This window comes from Balaenoptera ricei, chromosome 2 (genome assembly GCF_028023285.1).
Source record: "Balaenoptera ricei isolate mBalRic1 chromosome 2, mBalRic1.hap2, whole genome shotgun sequence".
Classification (NCBI taxonomy): Eukaryota; Metazoa; Chordata; class Mammalia; order Artiodactyla; family Balaenopteridae; genus Balaenoptera; species Balaenoptera ricei.
The window spans coordinates 101,294,330-101,313,699 of record NC_082640.1 but is presented as its reverse complement, the minus strand read 5'-3'; the positions used below and the strand labels follow the sequence as shown (position 1 = coordinate 101,313,699).

The following is a 19,370-nucleotide window of genomic DNA, read 5'->3' as shown; positions in this document are numbered from 1 at the left end:
TACTCTATACCAGTGTTTTTAAAATTAATATAGAAGATTAGAGGGTTCTGTCTTAACTGTTCTTCAATGTAGTGAGTATTTGAGTGTCTAATTTATGTTCAGTGCTATTGTAGAGTCTTACTATGTGTACTGTGACAACACTGAGATTTATTCCTCCTGTTACAGGGATATTCATATTTATGATGCAAGGTGCCTGAAACCCAGTAGAAGCCAGCCTTTGATTTCTTTGACTGAACACACAAAGAGCATCGCTTCTGCCTATTTTTCACCTCTTACTGGTAACAGAGTAGTAACCACATGTGCTGATTGTAAGCTGAGGTAAATTGGGAAGACAGAAATACGTTGTTAAGGAATCTAGAGTCTGTAGTTACTGTGTTAAACAGTAGCTTTGTTGACTACTGCTCCTTATTAAATCACTAGTGTTATTGTTTCATAGTAATGTCTAGGTTCCCAAAGATCAATGACCTGTACTTAATGGCTTTTCAGCAGTTTTGGGATCTGTACATTTCCTTGAGATTGGCAAGGAAGGTCTGTAGCTACCCTGGAGAGTGATGTCAGTCTTTGCTTTTACCACTGAAATCTGATGAAATCAGGCTTGTGATATCTTGGAAGGGAGATAATTTTAGCATAGGGAGAAGCTCTTACTTTGGAGATAGTGGGGTCTACCCCACAAGTGAAGTGCTGAATTGAAGTTGCAGAGCCCCAGGCCATGGGCAGGCAGAAAAGGTAGCAAAAATTGGGCTTCTATACAAACTACTGGATAAAATTTTATGGTTTTAGCTTTGATACCTTTCTATAGCTACTTCCTAAAAATGGATTTTAAAATGTAATATAAACCAATTGAACAAAAATAGAAAATAATGCCAATTAAAAAAGATGTGGAGAATGTTAATGCAATCACAAAGGAAATGATTTTGTTCTCTTCTAAAATCCCTGATTTTGCTTAACATTGCAAGCAATTCTCTGTTTATGAGAGTTTTACCTTAAGTGATTTTGGAATTCGTTCATTATTCATTCAACAAGTATCTGTTAAATGTATACTGTGGGCCAGGCTCTAGAAAGGCACCTAATTTCTGTTTAGACCCATCTATTGGGAAGAACATGGTTTATAGTGTGTGACGGGTACCCAGTTAATTTCTAGTAGAGTGTGTGAGCATTACCAGGTAATAACATTAAGAGATTTAGTCACCAGACAGTGGCAGCCCAGTGTCCCCTTTCCACCCATGCAGTTTTCTTTGTCTTAAGGGCTACTTATTTGTCCCATTCCTGTTCATTTGCACTGCAGAGTTTACTCTTGTTACATTAGCCATTAGTGATTTGGCTTTCTAATCATCTAATTAGTTAATAAGCTCTAGTGCCAAGAAATTTCAGTGGAATAGCTAAGCACAAGGAGAAGGGGGAGGTGGTGATGATTCGGTTAGTTTCTGTCTGCCAGGGTACCTAGTGGAGGCTTCTGGATTCCTCCAGTTGCCCCACAAGAACTCCTCCCCTTGGTCACTGGACAGTCTTAGTCTCGTCTGAATCTGTAAGTGACACTATCACGCCCTCAACTGATGAGTCTTCCTTGATACATGCATGCACTTTTAGGTTATTTTTGCATTTTCAGACTACATCCCTTATGTATGACATATATTACTGTGAATCTGAATATAGAGTCTAGATTATCACTTTAGAATGTACATTTAAGTTTGGAGTAATAATGTCTAAATAAGTAATTTCCACACTAAACTATAAGCACTGAATTTTATAATATTCTTTGTAACTTTTGTAAATATATTAGCTGAGGTTTGTTAGAGCCTGATCCTATATATTTTAAGATAACAATCATATTTCATATCATGAACCAGTGGAAAGCTTGTTAAATACACTGATAATATTTCAGAAAATTTTCAAGAAACAATAAAGAGTGTGCTCCTTTATTCTTGCTCTTTATTTTCTAGAATCTTTGACAGCAGCTGTATATCCTCGAAGATTCCTCTTCTCACCACCATCAGGTAGGTTTCCATGTGCCAAATAAAGTAGACCCTGGATTACCATGAGGTCTTTGTTGGAGTGCATACATTGGACATCTGATTGTCAAGGAGATGTAATAGGTCTGGTTTTGTATTTCATTGTTCCAGTGTTCCAGGTTGCTAGTTCCTATCCTATACAGAAGGGTTCTTGCTTCCAGGTTTCCTGTTTCTGTAAAGAGGTTCAATCTCTTTTAGTCAGTAGCTGTTCTCTGCCTTTGGGTGGTTATTTTTGGTTAAGGTGAGTGACTTTATTCCAACCTGAATTACTCATGTTATCCTATTGAGACTTACTTGCTCGTGAGGCTAGCTGAAGCTCTGTTTATTTGCACCTGTTTGTTCTGGGCTTGGAGGGCTTCCCCATCTTCCCACTTACTTTGTTTGGTTACCCTTTTTGTGCATCTGCTACTTTTAATGTATGTATTTTACATCAAACTTTATGCAATGCCTTCTTCCTAGACATACCTCTTTATTAGTATTTATGAAGTTGGGGACAGGGTGTGCAATGTATGTTGATTGTTGCTTCATGAGTTTTATAGTCTATAGAGGCTATATTTAAGCATGTTTGTTTTCTTTTTCACAGAATTTCCCTCTTCATTTCCTTTTTCAAACTTTATTAATTCTAGTTTATTGGTTTCTAATGCATATTTTAAAAAAATTATCTAGTGTGATGATTCAGAGGTCAGTAGGGATAGGGTCATTGAGTGGCAGAGGGAAATGTGGTTCTCCATTGTTCATACTTCTTTAGTAAGAAAGGGTTGCTAATGGTGTTACAATATAGAGAATAAAAAGGCAGTGCTTTGTTTTTTGCTTTGGAAAGCAGTAAAGAGCCCCAAATATATTAAAAAATTTTTTTTTACTTTATTTTTAGTTGTGGTTATAAACACATAAATTAACCATCTTAACTATTTATATGTATACAGTGCAATAGTGTTAGGTATATTCACATTGTTGTGCAGCAGACTTCTAGAATTTTTTTATCTTGCAAAACTGAAACTGCCCATTAAACATTAATTCCTCTTTCCGCCTTTTCCCAGACCTTGGCAACCATCTTTCTACTTTCCATTTCTATGATTTTGACTACTATAGATACTTCATATGAGTGAAATCATACAGTATTTGTCATTTTGTGACTGGTTCATTTCGCTTAGCATAATGTCCTCGATGTTCTTCCATATTCTAGCATGTGACAAGATCTCCTCCTGTTTAGTTTAATTTTTTTTTTTAAACATCTTTATTGAAGTATAATTGCTTTACAGTGGTGTGTTAGTTTCTGCTTTATAACAAAGTGAATCAGTTATACATATACATATGTTCCCATATCTCTTCCCTCTTGCATCTCCCTCCCTCCCACCCTCCCTATCCCACCCCTCTAGGTGGTCGCAAAGCACCAAGCTGATCTCCCTGTGCTATGTGGCTGCTTCCCACTAGGTATCTATTTTACATTTGGTAGTGTATATATGTCCATGACACTCTCTCACCCTGTCACATCTCACCCCTCCCCCTCCCCATATCCTCAAGTCCATTCTTTAGTAGGTCTGTGTCTTTATTCCCATCTTGCCACTAGGTTCTTCATGTCCTTTTTTTTTTTTTTTTTCCTTAGATTCCATATATATGTGTTAGCATACTGTATTTGTTTTTCTCTTTCTGACTTACTTCACTCTGTATGACAGACTCTAACTCCATCCACCTCATTACAAATACCTCCATTTCATTTCTTTTTATGGCTGAGTAATATTCCATTGTATATATGTGCCACATCTTCTTTATCCATTCATCCGATGATGGACACTTTGGTTGCTTCCAAATCCTGGCTATTGTAAATAGAGCTGCAGTGAACATTTTGGTACATGACTCTTTCTGACCTATGGTTTTCTCAGGGTATATGCCCAGTAGTGGGATTGCTGGGTCGTATGGTAGTTCTATTTTTAGTTTTTTAAGGAACCTCCATACTGTTCTCCATAGTGGCTGTATCAATTTACATTCCCACCAACAGTGCAAGAGGGTTCCCTTTTCTCCACACCCTCTCCAGCATTTATTGTTTCTAGATTTTTTGATGATGGCCATTCTGACCGGTGTGAGATGATACCTCATTGTAGTTTTGATTTGCATTTCTCTAATGATTAATGATGTTGAGCATTCTTTCATGTGTCTGTTGGCCATCTGTATATCTTCTTTGGAGAAATGTCTGTTCAGCTCTTCTGCCCATTTTTGGATTGGGTTGTTTTTTTTTTGTTATTGAGCTGCATGAGCTGCTTGTAAATCTTGGAGATTAATCCTTTGTCAGTTGCTTCATTTGCAAATATTTTCTCCCATTCTGAGGGTTGTCTTTTGGTCTTGTTTATGGTTTCCTTTGCTGTGCAAAAGCTTTTAAGTTTCATTAGGTCCCATTTGTTTATTTGTGTTTTTATTTCCATTTCTCTAGGAGCTGGGTCAAAAAGGATCTTGCTGTGATTTATGGCATAGAGTGTTCTGCCTATGTTTTCCTCTAAGAGTTTGATAGTGTCTGGCTTAACATTTAGGTCTTTAATCCATTTTGAGTTTATTTTTGTGTATGGTGTCAGGGAGTGTTCTACTTTCATACTTTTACATGTACCTGTCCAATTTTCCCAGCACCACTTACTGAAGAGGCTGTCTTTTCTCCACTGTATATGCTTGCCTCCTTTATCAAAGATAAGGTGACCATATGTGCGTGGGTTTATCTCTGGGCTTTCTATCCTGTTCCATTGATCTATATTTCTATTTTTGTGCCAGTACCATACTGTCTTGATTACTGTAGCTTTGTAATATAGTCTGAAGTCAGGGAGCCTGATTCCTCCAGCTCCATTTTTCGTTCTCAAGATTGCTTTGGCTATTTGGGGTCTTTTGTGTCTCCATACAAATTGTGAAATTTTTTGTTCTAGTTCTGTGAAAAATGCCTGTGGTAGTTTGATAGGGATTGCATTGAATCTGTAGATTGCTTTGGGTAGTAGAGGCATTTTCACAATGTTGATTCTTTGAATCCAAGAACATGGTATATCTCTCCATCTATTTGTATCATCTTTAATTTCTTTCATCAGTGTCCTATAATTTTCTGCATACAGGTCTTTTGTCTCCTTAGGTAGGTTTATTCCTAGATATTTTATTCTTTTTGTTGCAATGGTAAACGGGAGTGTTTTCTTAATTTCACTTTCAGATTTTTCATCATTAGTGTATAGGAATGCAAGAGATTTCTGTGCATTAATTTTGTATCCTGCTACTTTACCAAATTCATTGATTAGGTCTAGTAGTTTTCTGGTGGCAGTTTTAGGATTCTCTATGTATAGTATCATGTCATCTGCAAACAGTGACAGCTTTACTTCTTCTTTTCCGATTTGGATTCCTTTTATTTCTTTTTCTTCTCTGATTGCTGTGGCTAACACTTCCAAAACTATGTTGAATAATAGTGGTGAGAGTGGGCAACCTTGTCTTGTTCCTGATCTTAGTGGAAATGGTTTCAGTTTTTCACCATTGAGGACAATGTTGGCTGTGGGTTTGTCATATATGGCCTTTATTATGTTGAGGAAAGTTCCCTCTATGCCTACTTTCTGGAGGGTTTTTATCATAATTGGGTGTTGAATTTTGTTGAAAGCTTTCTCTGCATCTATTGAGATGATCATATGGTTTTTCTCCTTCAATTTGTTAATATGATGTATCACGTTGATTGATTTGCGTATATTGAAGAATCCTTGCATTCCTGGAATAAACCCCACTTGATCATGGTGTATAATCCTTTTAATGTGCTGTTGGATTCTGTTTGCTAGTATTTTGTTGAGGATTTTTGCATCTATGTTCATCAGTGATATTGGCCTGTAGTTTTCTTTCTTTGTGACATCTTTGTCTGGTTTTGGTATCAGGGTGATGGTGGCCTCGTAGAATGAGTTGGGGAGTGTTCCTCCCTCTGCAATATTTTGGAAGAGTTTGAGAAGGATAGGTGTTAGCTCTTCTCTAAATGTTTGATAGAATTCACCAGGGAAGCCATCTGGTCCTGGGCTTTTGTTTGGTGGAAGATTTTTAATCACAGTTTCAATTTCAGTGCTTGTGATTGGTCTGTTCATATTTTCTATTTCTTCCTGGTTCAGTCTTGGTAGGTTGTGCATTTCTAAGAATCTGTCCATTTCTTCCAAGTTGTCCATTTTATTGGCATAGAGTTGCTTGTAGTAATCTCTTGATCGTTTGTATTTCTGCAGTGTCAGTGGTTACTTCTCCTTTTTCATTTCTAATTCTATTGATTTGAGTCTTCTCCCTTTTTCTCTTGATGAGTCTGGCTAATGGTTTATCAATTTCGTTTATCTTCTCGAAGAACCAGCTTTTAGTTTCATTGATTTTTGCTATTGTTTCCTTCATTTCTTTTTCATTTATTTCTGATCTGATCTTTATGATTTCTTTCCTTCTTCTAGCTTTGGGGTTTTTTTGCTCTTCTTTCTCTAATTGCTTTAGGTGCAAGGTTAGGTTGTTTATTCGAGATGTTTCCTGTTTCTTGATGTAGGCTTGTATTGCTATAAACTTCCCTCTTAGAACTGCTTTTGCTGCATCCCATAGGTTTTGGGTCGTCGTGTCTCCATTGTCATTTGTTTCTAGGTGTTTTTTGATTTCCCCTTTGATTTCTTCAGTGATCACTTCGTTATTAAGTAGAGTATTGTGTAGCCTCCATGTGTTTGTATTTTTTACAGATCTTTTCCTGTAATTGATATCTAGTCTCATAGCGTTGTGGTCGGAAAAGATACTTGATACGATTTCAATTTTCTTAAATTTACCAAGGCTTGATTTGTGACCCAAGATATGATCTATCCTGGAGAATGTTCCATGAGCACTTGAGAAAAATGTGTATTCTGTTGTTTTTGGGTGGAATGTCCTATAAGTATCAATTAAGTCCATCTTGTTTAATGTATCATTTAAAGCTTGTGTTTCCTTATTTATTTTCATTTTGGATGATCTGTCCATTGGTGAAAGTGGGGTTTTAAAGTCCCCAACTATGATTGTGTTACTGTCGATTTCCCCTTTTATGGCTGTTAGTATTTGCCTTATGTATTGAGGTGCTCCTATGTTGGGTGCATAAATATTTACAAATGTTATACCTTCCTCTTTGATCGATCCCTTGATCATTATATAGTGTCTTTCTTTGTCTCTTGTAATAGTCTTTATTTTAAAGTCTATTTTGTCTGATATGAGAATTGCTACTCCAGCTTTCTTTTGATTTCCATTTGCATGGAATATCTTTTTCCATCCCCTCACTTTCAGTCTGTATGTGTCTCTAGGTCTGAAGTGGGTCTCTTGTAGACAGAATATATATGGGTCTTGTTTTTGTATCCATTCAGCCAGTCTGTGTCTTTTGGTGGGAGCATTTAATCCATTTACATTTAAGGTAATTATTGATATGTATGTTCCTATTCCCATTTTCTTAAATATTTTGGGTTTGTTATTGTAGGTGTTTTCCTTCTCTTGTGTTTCTCGCCTGGAGAAGTTCCTTTAGCATTTGTTGTAAAGCTGGTTTGGTGGTGCTGAATTCTCTTAGGTTTTGCTTGTCTGTAAAGGTTTTAATTTCTCCATCAAATCTGAATGAGATCCTTGCTGGGTAGAGTAACCTTGGTTGTAGGTTTTTCTCCTTCATGACTTTTAAGTATATCCTGCCACTCCCTTCTGGCTTGCAGAGTTTCTGCTGAAAGATCAGCTGTTAACCTTATGGGGATTCCCTTGTGTGTTATTTGTTGTTTTTCCCTTGCTGCTTTTAATATGTTTTCTTTATATTTAATTTTTGATGGTTTGATTAATATGTGTCTTGGCGTGTTTCTCCTTGGATTTATCCTGTATGGGACTCTCTGTGCTTCCAGGACTTGATTAACTATTTCCTTTCCCATATTAGGGAAGTTTTCAACTATAATCTCTTCAGATATTTTCTCAGTCCCTTTCTTTTTCTCTTCTTCTTCTGGGATCCCTATAATTCGAATGTTGGTGCGTTTAATGTTGTCCCAGAGGTCTCTTAGATTGTCCTCAATTCTTTTCATTCTTTTTTCTTTATTCTGCTCTGCAGTGGTTATTTCCACTCTTTTATCTTCCAGGTCACTTATCCGTTCTTCTGCCTCAGTTATTCTGCTATTGATCCCGTCTAGAGTATTTTTAATTTCATTTATTGTGTTTTTCATTGTTGCTTGGTTCCTCTTTAGTTCTTCTACATCCTTGTTAAATGTTTCTTGCATTTTGTCTATTCTATTTCCACGATTTTGGATCATCTTTACTATCATTATTCTGAATTCTTTTTCAGGTAGACTGCCTATTTCCTCTTCATTTGTTAGGTCTGGTGTGTTTTGACCCTGCTCCTTCACCTGCTGTGTGTTTTTTTGTCTTCTCATTTTGCTTATCTTACTGTGTTTGGGGTCTCCTTTTCACAGGCTGCAGTTTTGTAGTTCCCGTTGTTTTTGGTATCTGTCCCCAGTGGCTAAGGTTGGTTCAGTGGGTTGTGTAGGCTTCCTGGTGGAGGGGACTAGTGCCTGTGTTCTGGTGGATGAGGTTGGATCTTGTCTTTCTGGTGGGCACGTCCACGTCTGGTGGTGTGTTTTGGGGTGTCTGTGGCCTTATTATGATTTTAGGCAGCCTCTCTGCTAATGGATGGGGCTGTGTTCCTGTCTTGCTAGTTGTTTGGCATAGGGTGTCCAGCACTGTAGCTTGCTGGTCGTTGAGTGAAGCTGGGTCTTGATGTTGAGATGGAGATCTCTGAGACATTTTCGCCATTTGGTATTACATGGAGCTGGGAGGTCTCTTGTGGACCAGTGTCCTGAAGTTGGCTCTCCCACCTCAGAGGCACAGCCCTGATGCCTGGCTGGAGCACCAAGAGCCTTTCATCCACATGGCTCAGAATAAAAGGGAGAAAAAATAGAAAGAAAGGAAGAAAGAGGATAAAATAAAATAAAATAAAGCTATTATAATAAAAAATAAGAAAAAAATTATTAAGAATAAATGTATTCAGAAAAAATTTTTTTTAATTTTTAAAAATAGATTCATTGATTTTTTATAATAAAAAATAAGAAAAAAATTATTAAGAAAAAAATTTATTAAGAAAAAAAAATTTTTTTAATGAAAAATATGAAAAAACTTATTGAAAAAAAATTTTTTTAATTTCTAAAAATAGAAAATAAGGAAAAAATTATTAAGAAAACATTTATTAGGAAGAAAGAATTTTTTTAAGTAAAAAAAAAAAAAAAAAAAAAAAAAAACCCGGACAGACCTAATCCTAGGACTAATGGTGAAAGCAAAGCTATACAGACAAAATCTCACCCAGAAGCATACACATATACACTCACAAAAAAAGGAAAAGGGGAAAAATTAATATATCCTGCTCCCAAAGTCCACCTCTTGAATTTGGGATGATTCGTTGTCTGTTCAGGTAGTTAACAGATGCAGGCACATCAAGTTGTTTGTGGAGCTTTAAGCCGCTGCTTCTGAGGCTGCTGGGAGAGATTTCCCTTTCTCTTCCTTGTTCGTACAGCTCCCGGGGTTCAGCTTTGGATTTGGACCCGCCTCTGCGTGTAGGTCGCCTGAGGGCGTCTGTTCCCCGCCCAGACAGCAGGGGGTTAAAGGAGCAGGTGCTTCGGGGGCTCTGGCTCACTCAGGACGGGGGGAGGGAGGGGTACGGATGTGGGGCGAGCCTGCGGCTGCAGAGGCCAGTGTGACGTTGCAGCAGCCTGAGGCACGCCGTGCGTTCTCCCGGGGAAGTTGTCCCCGGATCACGGGAGCCTGGCCATGGCGGGCTGCACAGGCTCCCGGGAGGGGCGGTGTGGAGAGTGACCTGTGCTCGCACACAGGCTTCTTGGGGGTGGCAGCAGCAGCCTTAGCATCTCCTGCCCATCTCTGTGGTCCGCGCTGATAACCACGGCTTGCGCCTGTCTCTGGGGTCTGCGCTGTTAGCCGCGGCTCGCACCCGTCTCTGGAATTCGTTTAGGCGGCGCTCTGAATCCCCTCTCCTTGCGCGCCGCGAAACAAAGAGGCAAGAAAAAGTCTCTTGCCTCTTCGGTGGCTGCAGACTTTTTCTCGGGCTCCCTCCCGGCTAGCTGTGGTGCGCTAACCCCTTCAGGCTGTGTTCACGCCGCCAGCCCCAGTCCTCTCCCTGCGATCCGACCGAAGCCTGAGCCTCGGCTCCCATCCCCCGCCCGCCCCGGCTGGTGAGCAGACAAGCCTCTCGGGCTGGTGGGTGCTGCTCGGCACCGAGCCTCTGTGCGGGAATCTCTCCACTTTGCCCTCCGCACCCCTGTGGCTGCGCTCTCCTCCGTGGCTCCGAAGCTTCCCCCCTCTGCCACCCGCAGTCTCTGCCCACGAAGGGGCTTCCTAGTGTGTGGAAACCTTTCCTCCTTCACAGCTCCCTCCCATTGGTGCAGGTCCCGTCCCTATTCTTTTGTCTATGTTATTTCTTTTTTCTTTTGCCCTAGCCAAGTACGTGGGGATTTTCTTGCCTTTTGGGAGATCTGACATCTGCCAGCGTTCAGTGGGTGTTCTGTAGGAGCAGTTCCACGTGTAGATGTATTTCTACTGTATCTGTGGGAAGGAAGGTGATCTCCGTGTCTTACTCTTCTGCCATCTTGCCCCCCATCTCCAGTTTAATTTTTTAAAATTAATTTATTTTTGGCTGCGTTGGGTCTTCGTTGCTGCGCACGGGCTTTCTCTAGTTGAGGCGAGTCGGGGCTACTCTTCATTGTGGTGCGCGGGCTTCTTATTGCAGTGGCTTCTCTTGTTGCAGAGCATGGGCTCTAGGCGCATGGGCTTCAGTAGTTGTGTCACACGGGCTCAGTAGTTGTGGCTTGCGGGCTCTACAGCCCGGGCTCAGTGGTTGTGGCACATGGGCTTAGATGCTCCGCAGCACGTGGGATCTTCCTGGACCAGCGATTGAACCTGTGTCCCCTACATTGGCAGGCGGATTCTAAACCACTGCGCCACCAGGGAAGTCCCTTCCTCTTTTAAAGGCTGCATAATATTCCACTGTATGTATTTGCCACATTTTCTTTTTCCATTCATCTGTTGATGGACATTTTGATTGTTTCTACCTCTTGGCTATTGTGAATAATGCTGCAGTGAACAAATGGGTGTAAAGATATCTCTTTAAGATCCTGCTTTGAATTCTTTTGGATATATACCCAGAAGGGGGACTTTGATGGATCATCTGATAATTCTATTTTTAATTTTTTGAGGAACCTTTGTACTGTTTTTCCATAGCAGCCAAACCATTTTACATTCCAGTAGTGCACCAGGGTTCTAATTTCTCTTTATATGCATCAACACTTACTGTCTGTTCTTTTGTTAGTGATTATCCTAATGAGGTAATATCTCATTGTGGTTTTGATTGCATTTCTCTAATGATTAGTGATGTTAAACATCTTTTCATTTGCTTGTTGGCCATTTGTGTATCTTCGTTGGAGAACTGTCTGTTCAAGTCTTTTGCCCATTTTTGAATTGCATAATTTTTGTTGTTGTTGAGTTATAGGAATTCCTTATGTATTCTGCATATTAACCCCTTATCAAATATATGATTCGTGAATATTTTCTACCATTTTGTGGGTTGCCTTTTCACTCTGTTGATTGTTTCCTTTGATGCACAGAGTTTTTAAGTTTGATGTAGATTTGTGTGTTTTTGCTTTTGTTGCCTGTGCTTTTGGTGTCATATCGAAGAAGTCATTGCTAAATCCAGTGTCCTGAAACTTTCCCCCTATGTTTTCTTCTCTGTTTTATTAATAGTTTCAAGTCTTATGTTTAGGTCTTTAATCCACTTTGAGTTAATTTTTGTATATAATATAAGATTATTGTCCAACTTTATTCTTTTGAATGTGGATATCCAGTTCTCCCAGCACCATTTGTTGAAGAAACTGTCCTTTTCCCATTTTGTGGTCTTGGCACCCATGTTGAATATCACTTGACCATGTACATGTACATTTATGGGATCTATTCTGTTCTACTGGTCTGTAGTGTCTGTCTTTATACCAGTACCACACTGTCATGATTACTGTCGCTTTGTAGTATGTTTTGAAATCAGGAAATATGAGGCCCCCAACTTGGTTCTTTTTTTTTTTTTTTTTTGGCTGCACTGGGTCTCTGTTGCTGTGCATGGGCTTTTCTCTAGTTGCGGCGAGCAGGGGCTACTCTTCATTGTGGTGTGCGGGCTTCTCATTGCAGTGGCTTCTCTTTGTTGCGAAGCATGGGCTCTAGGTGCGCGGGCTTCAGTAGTTGCGGCATGTGGGCTCAGTAGTTGTGGCTTGCGGGCTCTAGAGCACAGGCTCAGTAGTTGTGGTGCATGGGCTTAGTTGCTCTGCGGCATGTGGGATCTTCCTGGACCAGGGCTCGAACGCATGTCCCCTGCGTTGGCAGGTGGATTCTTAACCACTGCGCCACCAGGGAAGTCCTCTTCTTCTTTTTAAAGATTATTTTGACTGTTTGTAGTTCCTTGAGTTTCATATCAATTTTAGGATTTTTTTTCTCTCTGTAAAACATGCCATTGGGATTTTCATAGGGATTGCATTGATTGAATTCTATAGATCATTTTGGGTAGTATAGACATTTTAACAGTACTAAGTCTTCCAGTCCACAACCACAATGTCTTTCCATTTATTTGTGTCTTCTTTGGTTTGTTTTAGTAATGTTTTGTAGTTTTCAGAATACATATCTTTCACATCTTTGGTTAAATTTATTCCTAAATATTTTATTCTTTTTTATGCTATTGTAAATGGGATTGTTTTCTTAATTTCCTTTCTGGATTGGTCATTCTTAGTGTGTAGAAATGCAACTGATATTTGTGTGTTGATTTTTGTATCCTGTAAATTTGCTGAAATTGTTTAAATAGTTTTTTTGTGTGTTTGTGGAGTCTTTAGTCCTACCCAGTTTTCTAGTCCTACCAAATTTCCAGTACTATGTTGAATAGACATGGCAAGAGTAGGCATCCTTGCCTTTTACCACATCTTACAGGAAAAGCTTTCAGTTTTTCATCATTGAGTATTATGTTAGCTGTGGGCCTTTCATATATGGCCTTTATTATGTTGAGACAGTTTTTGTCTATTCCTAGTTTGTTGAGTGTTTATCATGAAAGGGTATTGAATTCTGTCAAATGATTTTTCTGTACTGGTTGAGAGGATCTTATGATTTTTGTCCTTCATTCTGTTAATGTGCTATATCACATTAACTGAGTTTTATATGTTGAACCATCCTTGCATCCCAGGTATAAATTCAACTTGGTCATGGTGTATAATCCTCTTAATGTGCTGTTGATTTTGGTTTGCTGGTATTTTGTTGTGAATTTTTGCATCAATATTCATCAGGAATATTAGTCAGTAGGCTTTTTTTTTTTTTTTTTTTTCTTGTAGGTTCCTTGTCTGGCTTTGGTATCAGGGTAGTGTTGGCCTCACAGAATGAATTGGGAAATGTTCCCTCCTCTTCAACTTTTTGGAAGAGTTTGAGGAGCACTGGTGTTAATTCTTCTTTAAATGTTAGGTAGAAATCTCCAGTGAAGCCATCTTGTCCTGGGATTTTTTTTGTTGGGAGGTTTTTGGTTATTATTTTAATCCCTTTACTAGTTATAGTTCTATTTAGATTTTCTATTTCTTCATGATTCAGTCTTGGTAAATTGTATGTGTCTGGGAATTTTAAAGTAATTAATTAATTTATTTTTTGGCTGTGTCGGGTCTCAGTTGCAGCACGTGGGATCTTCACTGAGGCATGCGGGATCTTTCGTTGAGGTGTGCAGGCTTCTCTCTAGTTGTGGCATGCAGGCTTCTCTCTAGTTGCGGCATGTGGGTTTTCTTTTCTCTAGTTGTGGCGTGCAGACTCCAGAGTGTGTGGGCTCTGTAGTTGTGGTGCGTGGGCTTAGTTGCCCCACAGCATGTGGGATCTTAGTTCCCCCACCAGGGATCGAACCCGTGTCCCCTGCATTGGAAGGCAGATTCTTTACCACCGGACCATCAGGGAAGTCCTGTGTCTGGGAATTTATTCATTTATTCTGGATTGTCCGGTTCATTGGTGTATAATTGTCCATAGTATTATAATCCTTTTAATTTCTGTGACATCAGTTATAATGTCCCATTTTCATTTCTTATTTTAGTGATTTGCATTTCCTCTCTTTTTTTTTCTTAATCTAGCTAAGGGCTTGTCAATTTTGTTCATCTTTTCAAAAAACCAACTCCTAATTTATTTTTTTCTGTTGTTTTTCTATTCTGTAATTCATTTATCTCTGCTCTAATCTTTATTATTTCCTTCCTTCTGCTGTCTTTTGGTTTTGTTTGTTCTTCTTTTTCTAGTTTCTTGAAGTGTAGTTAGATTGTTGATTTTTAGATCTTTCTTCTTTTCTAATGTTTACTGCTATAAATTTCCCTCTTACTATTGCTTTCACAGCATCCCATAGATTTTGGTAGGTTGTGTTTTCATTTTTATTTGTCTGCAGATAGCTTCTAATTTCCCTTGTGATTTCTTCTTTGAGCTCCAGATGTATTTTTAACTTTAAGGTTGTATGGAATATAAAATGATTTCAGGGTTTGGTAATTAGGGGAATACAAATATGGGAAATAGCAGATCCTGTTAAAACAGCAAAAACCTAGATTATATATTTCTTTGTTCTAGGTCTTCTTCTGTTTGCATGTGCTAAAAAAAAGGAGGGGAGTCCATTGAGCTAGTAAATAGTGAACAAAAAAGGTGCCATTTCAATAGACATTTAGTGACCATCCACTGAGCACAAACCACTATACCCAGCACTGGAGATTCAAAAATGCAGAATACATCATCTCTGTCCTGAGTTTCAGTCTTGCATGAAGGATGAGATTAGGTTGTTGGTGACGCAGTAACTTAATGAAAAGAAACTTGGCAGAGAATATCAGCATTTAGGAGCAATGCCATCTTTACCCTCTGCCCATGCTACCTGGAGTTATTTAACACTACTGTCCTTTAAAAAAATCATTTTTTTTTCACTAGGCACAACACCATTACTGGGAGATGGCTGACCAGGTTCCAAGCTGTGTGGGACCCTAAACAAGAAGACTGTATCATAGTCGGCAGCATGGCCCATCCACGGCGAGTGGAAATCTTCCATGAGAGAGGAAAGTGGGTGCACTCTTTTCTTGGTGGAGAATGCCTTGCCTCTGTGTGTTCCATCAACGCTATGCACCCAACTCGGTATATTTTGGCTGGAGGTAACTCCAGTGGGAGGATACATGTTTTTATGAATTAAGAAAGTTGCGGAGTTTTTGGTTTGACAACACCGATTTGTTCAAATTAATCAGTGTCTAAGGAGCCCAGTAATTCACGTGGCTTAGTCTGTTTACTTGGTAATATGTTCTATTTTTAGCAAATACAAAATTGCTTTGTTAATAAGAACTGTGAGCAGAAGGTACTTTTAGTAAGAGAGAAGCCTTGGAGGTTGTTTCTATAGGATGGCGAGGGAATTAAAGGGGAGACTGTGATGCCTTCAGCACTTTTAATCAGGCAGAATGTTGAGAAATTCTAACATAAATTATAAAGCTTTGAGTGATCAGTATTTTGGTTGTTTTTGTGGTTTTGATTCTATAGTGATATATAGATTTGTGGTTTTTTTAATAGTTTGCAGTAAATATTTATTTCTAGACTCATACACTGGAACGGCTCCTGAAAGGTCATCTAACTCAGTAATTTTGAAACTTTTGAGTTTTTAAACTGAGCACCTTTTTTCCCCCTTGCCTCTAAATTAAATCTTACATGAAATCCCAAGAAATTGCTGAGAAGCTTTGGTTCACTTGGGCAGGGCCCGTGTCTGTGTGTGTTGACCCTTTCCCTCCCGCTCCTCTACATGGCTCCTGAGACACAGCCAAGGAATCCCAGGGCTTGTAGGCACAGGGTTTGGATCTACCTGATTGCTGTAATCCAGTATGAGATTACCTTCAGACCAGTGTTTCCCAGACTGTGGTTTGTAGCTGTTCACGTGAAATCAGTTAAGTGGCCATGAACAGTGTTTACAAAAATGAAAAGGAGAGAAATAGTAAAGAATAGCAAACATAATTAGAGTAAGTATTCTTTTGTGAAACTTAGTTCCATATGCATACATATTTGTAGGTATACATGCATACGTATATTCTGACGTAAAATGTATTTCTTTATTACTGTGGTACTGTGGGTCATGGTTAAAGAAGTAAAAGCTCCTGACTTAGAAAGTCATAGACAGCCTTATCTGTCCCTGTCTTTAAACTCTCCAGAGGAGATTCAATAACCTGGGGAAGTGTTATGAAATACCATTTTTGGAATTTCTTCATAAAATTTTTTTTTTCAGAAGCTATGGCAATTTGAATGTGTCTGTTGTTGGATATTACTAAATCAGTGACTAATATTACTGTATGACCTTACCTATCCAACTTTTTCCATTGTTCTTCATTGCCAAACTACTACTGAAAGCCTGTTGTAAATAGCTTCAGCAATATGTTTGATTTCTAAGAGGAAATATTATCTTTTCATAATTGTATATCACAGAAATAAAGTGACGTGTATCATTTCCTTGAACATTCTTTTCTTAAATAATTTCCTTCTCTGTAATTAAAGTCTAAATAAGTTTTGAGGCTTAGTTTATTAATAGGTTGTGGGTGTTTAGAAGGAATAGGATTTCTCTGTTTTCTTGGTGATATGTATACAGGAATTGATAAGCAAGGTGGAAATATTAATTTATGAAATGCAAAAAGTAAGGTTATGTGAGGTTGAGGTATATTTAAACTGTCCTGGAAATAGTAAATGAAACCTTTAGGCTCCCTTTCCCTTTTCCACACCACTTAATTTTATAGGTTCTAGAGTGGCTAGTTCTGTGGGAGTTGTTCTTTTAAGATGTTGAAAACTACTCTCGATCAAATTAGTACTATCATTTAAGCTTTGAATACTTGGTGGTATACTTGGTGCTAATTGCCTGGCTTCTGCACTAAATGTTAGCAAATTCTTGATGTTTCTCACTTTTCTGGTTTCTTTTGCCACTGTAGCTTCATAAGCTGTGCTATTTATATCCTATTCTACTTAACAGAGTTCTGTCTTCTTGAGGTGGTGCAGGAAGGAGAGTAGGAGAGTGAGTGGGGGACTTGTTTCTTGGTGGTAAGCTCTATAAAAGAGCAGTTGTTTAAATCTAGAAAGCACGTAAAGGACAGTTGCCTCCCTTAGGACATCCTTAAACTGTATTCTGTTGTGAAGGGCACTTCTCCCAGAGACTCGCTTAAAGCTGTGTGGCTTCTGTAATTATGTGTGTATTATGATTGCTCTCTCCCTTCCGGATAAACCTTTTTTGTTAGCTGGCCTTTATAACATCTCATAAGCATGTAAGCTCTGAATTCTCCTGTAGTTATTTTCTTTGAGATGCCTGACCTTTTTTAATGTGACGTTAAGGAGGAAGGAGATGATCTCATTTGGGGTGGATGGAGACTTGGTCAGACTAAGAGAGACTGCAAATGATTAGGAACTGATAGAATCTGAATTGCTTAAGACCCATTTTAGTATTCTGTCCTTTGAGTTAACCTTTCCACAGAGAAGACTTTGCAAAGGTAGTTCTCCAGGAAAGCAGAGAGCTTTAGGGCTGTGGATACAAAGGTTTAAATACTTTCAGTCAGTGTACAGTACATGAGAAGAGGAGGAGGGCAGAAACATGTGCCTTCTGTATCAAACTTGAGCGGAAGAAGTATATGCACTCTGTCTTCAGATTCCAAAAACTTAGGCGTCTCGTTTGTTAGGCTGTCCCTTCTGATTTAGTACTTTTGTTTTTCCTTGTTAGTACAGAGTTGATGGCCAGTAATGAGTTTTAGTTTTAAGACAGCATAGACCCATAATTCTGGTTCATGTGGCTGTAAATGTTTGACTTTTCAAATGAAAAGGTGGAATTTTGTGAGGAAGATAATATTTAGCACAGTTACACAGAGCAAGGAGTAAAACATCTTAAGGTATATTTTTCTAAAATGGAAGCTGTGCAAGAGGAAATGTTTTAAAAATATCTTTTGCGCGTTTTACTCCACTCCATCAGCATGTTGTAGGGGTGTGTAGAGGAAGCCTGTTCATGAGCTAAAACCAGAAGTGTGTTCAGGTGCAGAGGGGCTTGGTTGTGGTTGAGGCACCCTAAGCAGGGGCCTTGAAAGGATGTGTGCATAGCTGAGTCGTCATTAGTTATCCAAAGAAGGGCTATAGGGACTTCCCTGGTGGCACAGTGGTTAAGAATCCGCCTGCCAATGCTGGAGACCCGGGTTCGAGCCCTGGTCAGGGAAGCTCCCACATGCCGCGGAGCAACTAAGCCAGGATGCCACCACTACTGAGCCTGCGTTCTAGAGCCCATGAGCCACAACTGCTGAGCCCATGTGCCATGACTACTGAAGCCCGTGTGCCTAGAGCCTGTGCTCCACAACAAGAGAAGCCACTGTAATGAGAAGCCTGCGCACCACCAGGCTTAAAATAAATAAATAAATAAGTAAATTTATTTTTTAAAAGGCTGTAGCTCTAAGTCTGTAGGATCATGGGAAACCACTCGCATCCAGTGGTTCTCACGCTTTTTTACTCTTCAGATCATTTTAAGCAGAGACTCCTGTCATTTAAAAAAAAACAACTTCCCCCGGGACAGGGCACTGGATATCATTTTATTTTTTTATTAATTAATTTATTTTTGGCTGCATTGGGTCTTCATTGCTGCACATGGGCTTTCTCTAGTTGCAGCGAGCAGGGGCTACTCTTTGTTGTGGTGCACGGGCTTCTCATTGCAGTGGCTTCTCTTGTTGTGGAGCACTGGCTCTAGGCACACGGGCTTCAGTAGTTGCGGCACGCGGGCTCTAGAGCGCAGGCTCAGTAGTTGTGGTGCACGGGCTTAGTTGCTCTGCGGCATGTGGGATCTTCCCAGACCAGGGCTTGAACCTGTGTCCCCTGCATTGGCAGGTGGATTCTTAACCACTGCGCCACCAGGGAGGTCCCTGGATATCATTTTAAAGGTAATAGGAACCTCTTAAAATTTGGAAGTAAGTGACATAACCTGATCGGTGCTTTAGCAAGATGATCTAGTGGCAGAATGGAGGGTTGGAGGGCAGGTAGAACTGAAAATAGGAAGATTAGATAATAAGCTAGTACAGTGGACCCTAGTCTCACCTTTTATCCTCATGGAATTTAGAAGACCATTACCAGTCCATAGCCACAGAGTGATGGTTACAGAATCAGATGAGATAGTGTTAAAGGAATGTATGTTGTTAAGTTGTAAATATGAGGTTTGTAATTGTAGTGGTGATATCATTCTGTTCCCTTCGTAGGAAGTGTTTGCTGTTCTCTCTCTTACTCCAGGCTTACGAACACTGGTGCAGAAGCTGGACCATCTAGATTCTCCTTTGGGCTCAGACTGTGTGTAACCTTGGGAAA

General features: G+C 39.4%; 1 protein-coding gene across 7 annotated transcripts in view; it reads left to right on the top strand.

Annotated features, from left to right (window-relative positions):
* WDR76 (WD repeat domain 76) overlaps window positions 1-15,522 on the top strand; it is a 67,213-nt gene extending 51,691 nt beyond the window's left edge. For all 7 annotated transcript variants that reach the window (XM_059913415.1, XM_059913414.1, XM_059913413.1 and 4 more), the window contains 3 exons: window positions 166-318; window positions 1,941-1,994; window positions 14,961-15,522. In XM_059913415.1, the coding sequence (XP_059769398.1) occupies window positions 166-318; window positions 1,941-1,994; window positions 14,961-15,216 (463 nt within the window). In that variant the 3' untranslated portion in view covers window positions 15,217-15,522. The remainder of the gene's footprint in view (window positions 1-165; window positions 319-1,940; window positions 1,995-14,960) is intronic.
* The last annotated feature ends 3,848 nt before the right edge of the window (window positions 15,523-19,370 follow it).